Raw genomic sequence first — 12,840 nt, 5'->3', positions numbered from 1 at the left:
AGTTTGCATGCATTTCTCCTCCCTGAGTTTGGGCCATAATTTCCTGTGGCTCTTCTCACTACATTTTTACTTTCAAACCCTCATCTATTTATTATTTGTATGACAACAACAACAAAAATGGAAAGAGCCTCAGTTGTGTGTTTTACTTTTAAAAGTCAACAAAATGTAATTGAATTATTTAATAGTGCTTTTCAAAACTCAGTGCTAGGACCTCTCTTTATATATTTTCTCATACCCATCATACTTATGTGGCTTTGCCCATCATTTTGATGCTGATGATTGCAAAATTTCTCATTAAAAAAAATATTTTAACTACCTTTACTGAACATTTCTACTTGGATATTTCACAATAAAAAATGTTGAGTTAATTTGAACCACTGTCTTAAATTCTTTTTATTTTGAATAGCTTTGTTAAGGTATGATTTACTTACCATAAAAATTATTCATTTGAAGTGTATAATTCAATGATTTTTAGTAAATTTACAGACTTTTAAAATCATTTCCCTAATCCAGTTTCAGGATGTGTTCATCACTCCAAAAAGATACCTCATGCTCAATTGCAATCACAGTACATTCATACTTCTAACCCATAGCAGTAATTAATTTACTTTCTGTCTTTGTAGTTTTACCTATTGTGGATATTTCATATAAATGTAATTATATACTATGTATTCCTTCACATCTGGCTTATATTAATTAGCATAATGTTTTGTAGGTTCATCTATGTTGTAGCATATATCAATATTCCATTCATTTTTATTGCTGAATAATATTGTACTCAGCATATTGTGTGACTGTTGAATGCATAAATTCATATTCATACTGTGTGAATATACCACATTTTGCTTATCCATTCACCAGTTGGACGTTTAGATTGTCTCCACTATTTGGCTACTGTGAATAGCTACTGTGAACATTTATGTGTTATGTTTTCATTTATATGTTGTCATATTTTCTCTTGGTAGATACTTGAGTGGAGTTACTAAGTCATACAATAAATTTATTTGTAATTTAAATACAAAAACTACCAAACTATTTCCAAAGTGGCTGTATTGTTTTATACGCTCAACTGCAATGTTGATGAGTTCCAATTTCCCCAAATCCTCACCAACACTTTTTATTGTCTGGTCTCTTGATGATAGTCATTCAGGTGAATGTAAAACAAATATTGTGCTTTTTAATTTGCATTTTTTCTGAAGATTAATGATGTTGAGCATCTTTTCATGTGCTTATTAACATTTGGTGAAATGTCTATTAAAATTTTTTGCCCGTTTTTAATCAAGTGATTTTTCTTTTTATTCTTATAAGAATTCTTTATATATGTTCTGGATACGATATGTTTATAAAATATGTGAGTTGCAAACATTTTCTCCCAGTCTGCATTTTAATCTTTCTTTAATTGTCTCTCTTCTTCCCTTTCCCAGTTTTCCTATTTCTGCTAGTCAGATCTCTCTGGTTTTCACATTTTGATTTCTGTCTCAGCTATACCAGATTGCTGCTAATTCTTGCTGTTCTAATTATAATAATTATATTCTTCTTATTTCTCTTCCTTTTGGTCTAGACCATATTACTTCAACCTTCATTACTAAACTAATTACAAACTTGACCTACTTGATTCTAGGCTTTTCTTTTTTTGGCATTATTATATTTATCTTTGCTATAAATGCAAAATAGATTCCTTATTTTTCTTTCAAAACTAACACAGATTCCATGATCTATTTTTAAACTTTTATTATTATTATTATTATTATTTTTTTGCGTTGGAGTCTCACTCTGTCACCCAGACTGGAGTGCAGTGGCCGCTTTCGGCCACCACAGCCTTGACCTGCTAGGCTCAGGCGATCCTTCCGCCTCAGCCTTCCAAGTAGCTGGAGCTACAGGTGCGCACTACCACATCTGGCTAATTTTTTGATTTATTGTAGAGATGAGGTCTCACCAAGTTGCCCAGGCGGGTCTCGAATCCGCAGGCTCAAGCAATCCACTCACTTCAGCCTCCCAAATGTGCAGGATTACAGGCTGAGCCACCGAGCCAAATTTATTTATTATAAAGATGTGGGGTACAATTCAGGGTTAGGCATACAAACATTGATCATGCAGGTACACTTGTTAATGAGGTGTGCTCCTCCCTCCCCTAGCAGTTTCCTCCAACTGCCAGTCCCACCCCGCCTTCCTCTGACAGTTTTCCGCTACTACCAGTTGCTTTCTTACAGCATTATAATTGTTCAAGGTTACCTTATGAGTGAGAACATATGGAACTCAGTTCTTTGTTTCTGTGATAAATCACTGAGTATGATTGACTTCAAATCCATCCAGTTTGCTGCAAAGTCCATATATTTGTCCTTCTTTATGGCTGCATAATATTCCATTGTGTATATGGAATATACACATTTTTTTTATCCAGTTCAGCTTTGATGGGCAACATGGTTGGTTCCATGTTCTATTTTTAAACTTTTTATAGTAAAAAAATCTTAAAAATAGCAATGTAAGAAGGAATAGAATACAATGAGTACTCATATGATTAATTTCTAGATCCAGTAGTCTTTAAGATTTTGGTATACTTGCTTCATATATATATATATATATATGAGAATTTTTTTGTTTTTGTTTTTGTTTTTACCCTGAACCATTTTAAAGGTAATTTCAGTTTTCAAGAAATTTTACTTTTAAATTCTTCAACTTATATCTCCCTCTGACCTGTCCCTGCATAGGACATTCTCATACATAACTATAATACCATAATTATACCAAGCAAAATTAACAAAAATTCTTTAATATAACCAAATACTCAGTGTGTATTCAGATTTCCCCAGTTGTCTTCAAAATATCTCATGGCTGTTTTTTCTCTCCCAAATCAGTACAGAGCCAATGATTCCTAGTATGTTTATTAAACCTCTTAATTCTCTTTTAATCTAGAAGAGCTCTCATTGCACCCCATACTTGGTTGTTATTATTTCTTGTGACATTGACTTACTGAAGAGACCAGGCCAGTTGTCTTGCAATATGTTTTTTCTGATTTTTCTCCCTATGGTGTTATTTAGTGTGGTGCCTAGTATATGTTTTTATCTTTTTTATGGCTATAAATATGAAATATATGCATTTTGGCCAACTTAAAAAATAGTACCACACAGATAAAAATATATATAGTTCATAATTTCATTACCCAGTGATAACTACTATAGATAACATTTTTCTTTAAGTTTTTTCTTATGTAGATTTTTAAAAATCTAGAATATTATGGTTATTTGCTTAACAATTTATTAATTTCTCTTTGAACATAATTTTAAATTGTTACATACTGTTTTATGTTGTGATTGAACTGATGTTTACTAACATTTTCCGATCTTTCTTGAACATTTAGTTCTCTTTTAGTTATTCACAATATAATTAAATAGTAGTAAACAGACTTATGAAGAGAAATTTGGTTATATTTCTGATTTTTAAAAATAAATTCTTACACAAGTGGTTTTACTGAGCCAAAATAATGTAAAGATTTTAAAGGTTTGCAAAATTACTTTTTTTTTTCTACCTTCTGATTTTATTTTCCTTTTTTCGAGTTAGGGGTGTCACTCCTTTGCCCAGACTGGAGTGCAGTGGTACCCTCAAGACTCACTGCAGCCTTGACCTCCTGGGCTCAGGTGATCTTTTCACCTTAGCCTCTCGAGTAGCTGGGACTATAGTACACACCACTATGCCCAGGTAGTTTTAAAATTTTTTTGTAGTGGGGAGATCTCGCAATGTTGCCTAGGCTGATCTCGAACTCCTCGGCTCAAGCAGTTCTCCTGCCTCAGCCTCCCAGAGTGCTAAGATTGCAGGAGTGAGCCATCATGCCTGACCTGAAATTGCTTTTTATAAAGAAAGCAATTCCATAATTTGCTTTTCTGCTAGCTGTGTATGAGAGCATCTTTCTTCATACTCTCTTGTCATATTGAGCATTATTTATTTGTTTTATCATTTATTTGATAATATAATGGATAGAAGAGGTTCTGACATTATTTTGAGAGTTCTGATTTCTTATCATGTGAGTTCAGGTTAGCCTGGGAGTCTTTTCTAGCTGTCATTTAAGCTATTTGTACTGATTTAGTCTTTGCCTACCGCTACTTCTGCATATACCCATTCTCAGCTCATATTTCTTATAGTCTCAGAACACAGCATACTGCTCTAGTAATATTGCTGTCCTCCCTATTACTTTGCTTTTGTAGACTTTGTTTGTCCTCTGACGTCTAGCACAAGTTGTCCTGTTTCATTTTTTCATCTATTATTGATTTTCTATAGCACTTAAGTCAACACCAGACCCAACCAAATTTAATGAAAATGCAATATATCACTTTGACTTCCTTGATCTGAATACTCCTTTTGGGGGGTTGATAATTTAGAATAATATTCTTCACCTTTACTGTTTTGGTGAAAATATTTTATTTGATAACCATTTTGCATCTAGAAAACTTTTAAATGCCGTTTTTCCTCCAGTCACTTAAAACCCATAACCACTTTTCTCATCTGACTGTTTAAGACATTATCTAGTCTGTTGGTGTTTAAAAAAAAAAAATCTTAATGTATCAATAAGTGTAAGTCATTGTTTTCTAAATTCTGTCCCACCTTTAGATATGAGAAACTTGACATCCATATAACACCATTTTTGGGGGGGGAGATAGATTGAACATTAGAAGGCCAGATTGTGTATCACTTACAAAATTTGATTTATTTTGACAGTAAACAGAGCTACCACTGAGTATTGTTTTTTTTTTCTATATATTATTTCTTAAATACTCCTTTTTGAAACTATGGTGTATTACATATCTGAACTTTAGAATTTGTATAGAAATTTGCTTAAAACCACCTAGGATTTACATACTGACATTAAAACTTTTAAACAACCACGATTATATTGTTCAAAAATAGGATAATAAAAGGCAGTGTGGTCTAGTAGAACCTACACCGTACAGCTATTAGGAAATCTAAACTCCATGTGACTTTAGAAACATTTACATTTGGGGGATATTAGTCTCTATAATCCGTAAAGTGAGGAAGTTAGGGGGAAAAACACAGACTTTAGAATCTGACTGACTTGCCTTTTAATCTTCAACTTGCTTTTAACTACAGTTTGATCTTGCATTTTTCTGACCTCTAGCTTCCTCATCTGTTAAGTAGGACTAATAGTACCTATCTCATAAAGTTACTGTGAATACTAATGAAACAATGTATATAAAAGCACCTAGGGGAAAAAAAGAAAATGACTAAAATGAAGAGGGGAAAAAGTCCTTAGAATAGTGCCTGGCAAAGAGTAAATAATGTTAACTTTTCTTATTCAGTTATCTTTTATGTTTCCACAAACTTCAGAGAAAACTTTGAATTATAGGATATCATAACTTCAGAAACTTGGGTATTGTAGCTAATATTTAAAGAATGATTAGTTTTAAGTATGTTGCTTCCCATTGTAATGACTTAAGAAAGCTTGTCTTTCTTGAACATTATTTTCTGTGTAAAGTATTTCAGCTCTTTAAAATACCCATTCTGTGTCATCCTTTTGGGGCTTTGTCTTTAATTTCTGAAATGAAAATGGAATGTTAGTCTGACTTAAATGTGTGTCTTTAGTTGTTGCAGTATTTTTCTTTCCCTTCTTCCTCCTCTTGCCCTCTCGTCTCCCTTCCCCCCAATAGCTTAAACAAGTGACTCTAATACTGGGCATTTTATATTATATGGCAGGAGAATTTAGTGCCTGGAAACTTATGAAGAAGACACTTGAAACAGGATGTCAGAATGCTTCTCAAGATATTTCACTTAGGCAATCTTCTTCTTAATCTATGTAGTGCTCTCTCTTTCGAGTTATTGGTCAGAAAGTGGATTACTCTGTGATAGTATAAGATTTAGCTTGAGAGTTTCATGTTTATTTAGAAAGTCTGTGAAACATATGGAGGTTGGAGGTTAAGATAATATTAATGAAGTTTCTGACATAACATTTTTATTCTCTTTTTCTTGCGTATTATTCTAACCAGGCAATGAGGAAATCACAATAGCCAAAAACCCATTTTTAAAAATTGTGGTATCATACATGTAACATAAAAACTGAACTTGTTTACCATTTTTAAATGTACATATTTGTGACACTAGCTATATCCATATTGCTATGCATCTATCACCACCACCCATTACCAGAACCTTTTCATCTTCCTCAGCTGAAACTCTGAACCCATAAAACACTAACTTTTCCCATCTCCAGCCTCTGGTAATCACTTGTCTACTTTCTGTCTCTATGAATTTGACTGCTTTAGGCGCCTCATGTAAGTGGATTTATATAGGTTTTGTCCTCATGTTGTCATATGTCAGAATCTCCTTCCTCTTTAAGACTGAATATCACTGTATCTATATATGTTGTCAGTACACACACACTCATTGCTTGATGGACACTGGGTTGCTTCTGCTGTGAATATGCATTGGTGTACAAATATCACTTTGAGACCTTGCTTTCTGGAGAACTTGCCATACCTTTCTCCACAGCAGATACACTATTTTACATTCCCACTAGCAATGCACAAAGGGTTCTAGTTTCACTACATTTTCATGAATGCTTGTCCTTTTTTTTTTTTCAGTTGGAAGTCTCACTCTGTCACCCAGGCTGGAGTGCAGTGGCACGCTCACGGCCACCCCAGCGCTGACCTGCTGGACTCAGGCAATCCTTCTGCCTCAGTCTTCCAAGTAGACAAAACTACAGGTTCGCGCTACCATGCCTGGCTAATTTTTAAATTATTTTTTAGAGACAGAGTCTCACCAAGTTGCCCGGGCTGGCTGCAAACTGGTGACCTCGGGCAATCCACTCCCCTTGGCCTCCCAAAGTGCTGGAATTATAGGCTGAACCACTGAGCCTGGATCATTTGTCATTTTTTATTTTGCTTTTTAAATAATAGCCATGAGTGTGAAGTGGTATCTCATTGTGTTTTTTATTTGCATTTCCCTAATGACTAGTGATGCTGAACTTTTCTTTTCATGTGCTTATTGGCCATATGTGAATGTCCTCTGTGGAGAAATGTCTGTTCAAGTCCTTTGCTTGTTTTTGGTGAAGTACTTTTGGGATCACGGTGTCAGAGAAGCCTGGTGCAATTCGTCTAACTAACTGGGACCATGCTACATGGAATTAAACTTGTTGAAGAGGAAAACTATTAGCCAGGTGCAGACATCTTCAGTGATTGTTCCTCACTGCTACAGTTGGCATTTTTGTTACTTTTAAGTTTTGACTTTTACCTTTTTTTATTAAACACTTTTTCAGTAAGTTTTTATTAGTAGTTAAGTCATGATTCAGGGTCCCAAAGTAGGGATCAAAATGTACCCAGGTCCCCCTTTAACCAATCTGGGAGAGGGAGGGAGGCAGAGCAGAGCCAGTTCAGATCTTCCCAGGAAATGCGCCTTAAGCCAGGTGGTCATCCCAGGTTGAAACCCAGGATTTGGGGCAGAGAGACTTGTACACACACCAGTACCATTCACACACACAGACATCACCTCCTTTAGTGGTCATTGCCTTCTCACAGGCAGTGGAAGTCCAGGTAGTTCTGCCCGCAGTTCCTGGTCTGGTTCTCGCTGGGGAACCTGGGTACAGGGGCCGTCTTATAATTCTTGATTTTGGTCTTGATGTCTTCTGTCATCATACTGACTCCTAAAGATGTCCCCGATGCATGTAGCAGCTTGATGTGACCCTCAGCAAAGACCTTACCTTTTTTTAAAAAAATAAATAAAACAGCTAATGTGTACTATGTATTCAACTTAGTAATTTACAGGAAAAAAGGGAAACTAAAGGATACAACAAAAACAATCATCAACTAGAAAATGGAGGAATTGATAACTGCAAGAATGGTTTCTAAAAAATTATAAAATCAATAAATTGATGAGAACCAATAAACATGGACTATATGAAAAATAGAGATACTTATAAATTAGAATTCTATGCCCAGATGTATGATAAATATGTAAATCTCAATGTAATAGTGCTGTATGATTTCACTTGTGCTCAAATGTGGCCTGTAGGTCTTTGTATTTTAGTTATGTAGAAGTTCATTCTTCTCAGAAAAATACCTGGATATTTTTATTTAATTTAGTTTTTATCATGAAATTTTCTAATTGTGTGTGTGTGTGTGCTATGAAATACATACATATCTGATAAGACTTAAGAGAATAGAAATTTATGTGGCAAAGCTTTGCAGAAAATAATTTCACTAACTTTCCTAATTAGGGATTATCAAAAATATTAAAAGTGTGTAATAAAAATAGGAAAATGTAAAGACGGACTGTGCTTATATATAAGGGAACTTCAAAAAGTTCATGGAAAATATGGAATTAAAAGATAAAAATAAAAGTATAAACTTTATTTTCAACACAAGTTTCATCAAAGTCAGGATACTTTTGTAAGTGATGATACCAGCTTTTTAGTTCATCCCTAGAGAACTGAGGGTTCTGGGAACTTAGCTATGTCAATCCAGTCTTTTTTACATTATCAACTGAAGAAAAATGAGTGCCCTTTGCAGATTTTTTAAGACTAGGAGACAAAAAAAAAGTCAGAAGGGCCAAATCAGGACTGTAAGGCCCTAATGATTTCCCATCGAAACTAATGCAAAATTGCCCTTGTTTGATGGGTAGAATGTGTGGTGGAGAAAGGACTCTCTGGTAAAGCTTTTTCAGGAATTTTTCTGCTAACGTTTTGACTAACTTCCTCAAAACATCCTCATAATAAGCAGATGTTGTTGTTGTTGTTATTGGCCCTTCAGAAAGTCAACAAGCAAAATGAGAGCATCCCAAAAAACAGCAGCATCTCAAAAAACAGTAGCCATGATCTTAGTTCTTTACTGGTTCACTTTTTCTTTGACTGAATCACATCCACCTCTTGGTAGCCATTGCTTTTTCTTCAGTACAGTAAGTCCCCTATATGAACCTTCAAGTTGGGAACTTTCAAAGATGTGAATATGCATTCGCATTATTTGAGGAGGCACTGTTAGTTTTTGAGGCACAGAACCTGACGTAGAATGGTACATGAAAGTTGCAGCAACTGTTCAGAATGTATTCCTGTGCTACTACGTCATCTAGGAAGAGAAGAAAAGAACTACTATACAGGCATTACTGAATTATTTTTTTCAAGAGGGCAGATACAATTGAATTAGCAAGGAACCAGAACCTGTGCCTTCAATGTCAAGTGTGAGTGAAATAGCAGTTTGCCCTCCATCTCCTACTGCAGACGATCCTTCAGCTCTACCATCTCCTACCTCCTCTTCTTTCTGCAGTCAGTAACTCTTCTTGCCTGTTCACTCAATTCTAGCCGCTGTATCCCAGCTGTTGTACTATTTTGTATTACTGTACTTTCCACGGTACTGTGCTGTGAGATTAAAAATGTTTTCTGTATTTTTTGTGTTTTATAAATGTATTATTTGTGTGAAAAGTATTATAAATATATTATAGTACAGTACTATGTAGCTGATTGTATAGTTGGGTACCTAGGCTAACTTTATTGGACTTATAAATTGGACTTACGAATGCGCTCTTGGAAAGAACTCATTCATATATAGGGACTTATTTTCTGGTAATACTGTGTTCATCTCATCTATTGAAGAAATGCTTCTGGATCTTGATCCCGCTTGTTTGAAATTTTCACTAAAACTCTGCAACTGATATGGGTGCAACAGTTTTGGCACCCATCGGAAAGTCTGTTCAACTTTAATTTTTCTGTCACAATTATGTAAGGTGAGCCAATCGAGATGTTTGTGGTATTGGCTGTTGTTTCTGCACTAACCAACAGTCACCTTCAAATAGGACGCAAACAAGATTAATTTTTTTCCTCACAAATTGATGTGGATGGTCTGTGCTGAAGGCTCTATCTTCAATATTATCTATTGCCTCCTTAAAATGAATTATTCACTTCTTAACTGCTGATTTCTTTGAGGTATTGTCCTCATAAACTTTTGGTAAAGCATTAGTTATTTCCCAGTTCTTCCATTCAAGCTTCACCACAAATTTGTTGTTTATTCTTGTTTCAATTTTAGCAGAATTCATGTTGCTATGATGGGGTTCTTTTCAAACTGAAGTCTCATCCTTCTTAGTGCCTCAAATAGATTCTGTTCAGATATATTATGACAAGTTAGTATGAGTTTGTTTTGGTACAAAAAAATTTTCAAATCCATGCATAATTTTTTTATAATATGCATTTTACACAAACTTTTTGAAATCCCCTTGTATTTGCTGAGTTCTACAATTGACATTGAACAATTGTACTGTTTAAGTCTAAATCTGCATTTAATGAAAGATTTGGTTTTCCTTTTTCAATCATATATTAATGGCTATATGTTACTTATACAATGTGGGTTTCATTAATGTAATGCATTGCACCCATGGAACAGCAGACTTAATGGATAGTATTTTTTTTTTTTTTTTTGAGTTGGAGTCTTACTCTGTCAGCCAGACTAGAGTACAGTGGCCGCTCCCAACCACCGCAGCCTCGACCTGCTGGGCTCCGGTGATCCTTCCACCTCAGCCTTCCAAGTAGCTGGAACTACAGGCACGTGCTATCACGCCTGGCTAATTTTTTGATTTATTGTAGAGATGAGGTCTCGCCAAGTTGCCCAGGTGGGTCTCGAGCCCATGGGCTCAGGCAGTCCACCCACCTCAGCCTCCCAAAGCACGGGATTACAGGCTGAGCCACCAAACCTGGCTAGGATAGTATTTTTAATGTGAGGAATTTAATCCATCTTTAAAATGACTACACATAGGTAGCAATATTAAAATATATTAATTTTCTTTTTTCTAATAGGGTCAGCATATTTCATTAGCACCTATTCAAAAGCTTGAAGAAGCTCTGTATGAATACCAACCACTACAAATAGAGACATGTGGACCACAAGTTCCTGAGCTTGAGATGCTAGGAAGACTTGGGTAAGTGTCCAAAAGAACTACACATTGAGCTGATATGTAGAACTTTGTTGCTGTTGTTTTTAACTGCCACTTTAAATTTAAGTTTTTAGAACTTTACTTTTTTATAAAAAATGAACAGAACTCAATGCTAAGTTAAGTTTTATGTAGTACATTAATTTTTCTGTGGACTTGTTAGATCTCTTGAGATTGAGACTGGAATTTATTAGTTCTTTTTTTAAGGCTGTTCTTGGCATCCATGTTGAAGTGGCTGTTCATTTTCAGCTCACCATGTATTTTTTTTTTTTAAAGAAATTGGGGCTTAATTTAGTCAGTCGTAAGCCAATAAAAATATGAGTTGGGCTCCTTGCCATGAAAAAGTGTAGATTTACTCACTGTCTGCTGTCTATAGTGAAACTATATTTATGAGACATGAGTCATGAAATATATTTTGCCGAAAGGTATAATGTAAGGCTGGCCCAGTAGTTCAACAATCATATCATATGCATCCATTTTGAAAATGGACTTGGGCTCATGACTTTTTTAGCGATGGAGATAGTCACAGTCTGTCTTATGAGAGCAAGTGGGTATTTGCATACTTGAAAAGTGTAGACACAGATGTTAATTTTTTAAAATGTAAACTATTGAATGAAAGACTGATCCAGAAACCATTGTTTCTTTACAAAAGAAAATAATGGAAGGAATATAATGTGAAGGAAAAATAATGAGTAAAATGAAACCAAGTGATCAAAAAACAATAAAAAATGTCAAAGACTTCAACAGCAAAAATAAGTAATAAAACTTAGATGGATCTTCAAAACAAAAATTTTGAATGTGATGTATAGTATTTTACATGTGAACAATGCTCCAAGATAAAGTTACTATTAAAATGATATGCAATTTCATATTTAATGACTAAATTTTTTTAGTTCTATATTCCCTTAAAGTCTTATAAACTCCAAGCATGGAGTGAACATTTGACCAGTCTAAAATCCCTTTTGAGGTGCAAATGTATCAAATAATTGTCCAAAATGCTAAAATTGAAACTTGAGGAGAGAGACAATATTGTTTTATGATGTAAAAAGTTATATGTGATGTAGACATTGGTTTCTTATATGATGCTAGGTTATAAACAGCCAGAATTCCGTATCTTTACAATGTTTCTTTTAAAATCTTTTAATGTCAGTGAAGATAAAGTATTAAAACAATACTCTGTTACAGGGTTTTTGCGTTTTGCAATAAGTTTGACAACAAAATTTTTCATGTATGGCTTTTAAAATGTTGAGGTAGTTTCCTTCTATTTCTAGTTTGTTGAATTTTTTTTTATCATGAAAGAGTGGTAGATTTTGTCAAATGCCCTTTCTGTATCAATTGAGATAATCATGTGGCTTTTTCTATTTATTCTCTTAATATAGTATATTATGTGGACTAATTTTCATGTATTAAACTATCCTTGTTACTTGGTCATGGTGGATCATTCTTTTAGTATGCTGCTGAATTTAGTTTGCTAGTGTTTTGTTGAGGATCACTACATTAGTGTTCATAAGGGATATTGGTCTGTAGTGGGTTTTTTTCGGTTTTACTGATGTATAATTGACAAATAAAAATTGTTTATATTCAAGGTGTACAGCATGATGTTTTGATATCCCTGTGTACAGTGAAATGATTACCACAATCAAGCAAGTTACCAGATCCATCACCTCACACAATAACTTTTTTTAATTGATGAGAATACTTAAGATGTACTCTCTTAGCAAATCTTACACATCTGACAATTAAGTTTGAAAACTCATTCTAGAAAAAGTACTACACACCTAATTGCTGAATACCACTACAGTCACCTTTGAAGTACTCACTTTGAGAAGCTTTGCACTGACACCAGTGCCTAGTACACCCGTCAAAGTAGTTTGGGAACTCTTTTTCTGGAATGGCCATGAGAGCTGTTGTTGTATTACTCTTGGT

At 34.5% G+C, this 12,840-nt stretch overlaps 1 protein-coding gene and 1 pseudogene across 1 annotated transcript in view; one reads left to right on the top strand and one right to left on the bottom strand.

The window, feature by feature from the left end:
* The window catches only part of MNAT1 (MNAT1, CDK activating kinase assembly factor), a gene marked incomplete at its 5' end in the record, with an annotated part of 152,498 nt that overhangs the window by 44,851 nt on the left and 94,807 nt on the right, over positions 1 to 12,840 (top strand). The window contains one exon of the mRNA XM_008074813.1: positions 10,781 to 10,902. Coding sequence (XP_008073004.1) covers positions 10,781 to 10,902 — 122 coding nt within the window. The remainder of the gene's footprint in view (positions 1 to 10,780; positions 10,903 to 12,840) is intronic.
* Positions 7,376 to 7,637, bottom strand: LOC110594617 (annotated as a pseudogene).

Source organism: Carlito syrichta, unplaced genomic scaffold (assembly GCF_000164805.1).
Source record: "Carlito syrichta isolate Samal-C Ts95f unplaced genomic scaffold, Tarsius_syrichta-2.0.1 Scaffold117918, whole genome shotgun sequence".
NCBI classification, from domain to species: Eukaryota; Metazoa; Chordata; class Mammalia; order Primates; family Tarsiidae; genus Carlito; species Carlito syrichta.
The sequence above is the reverse complement of the archived record's forward strand: the minus strand, read 5'-3'. Positions and strand labels throughout refer to the sequence as shown.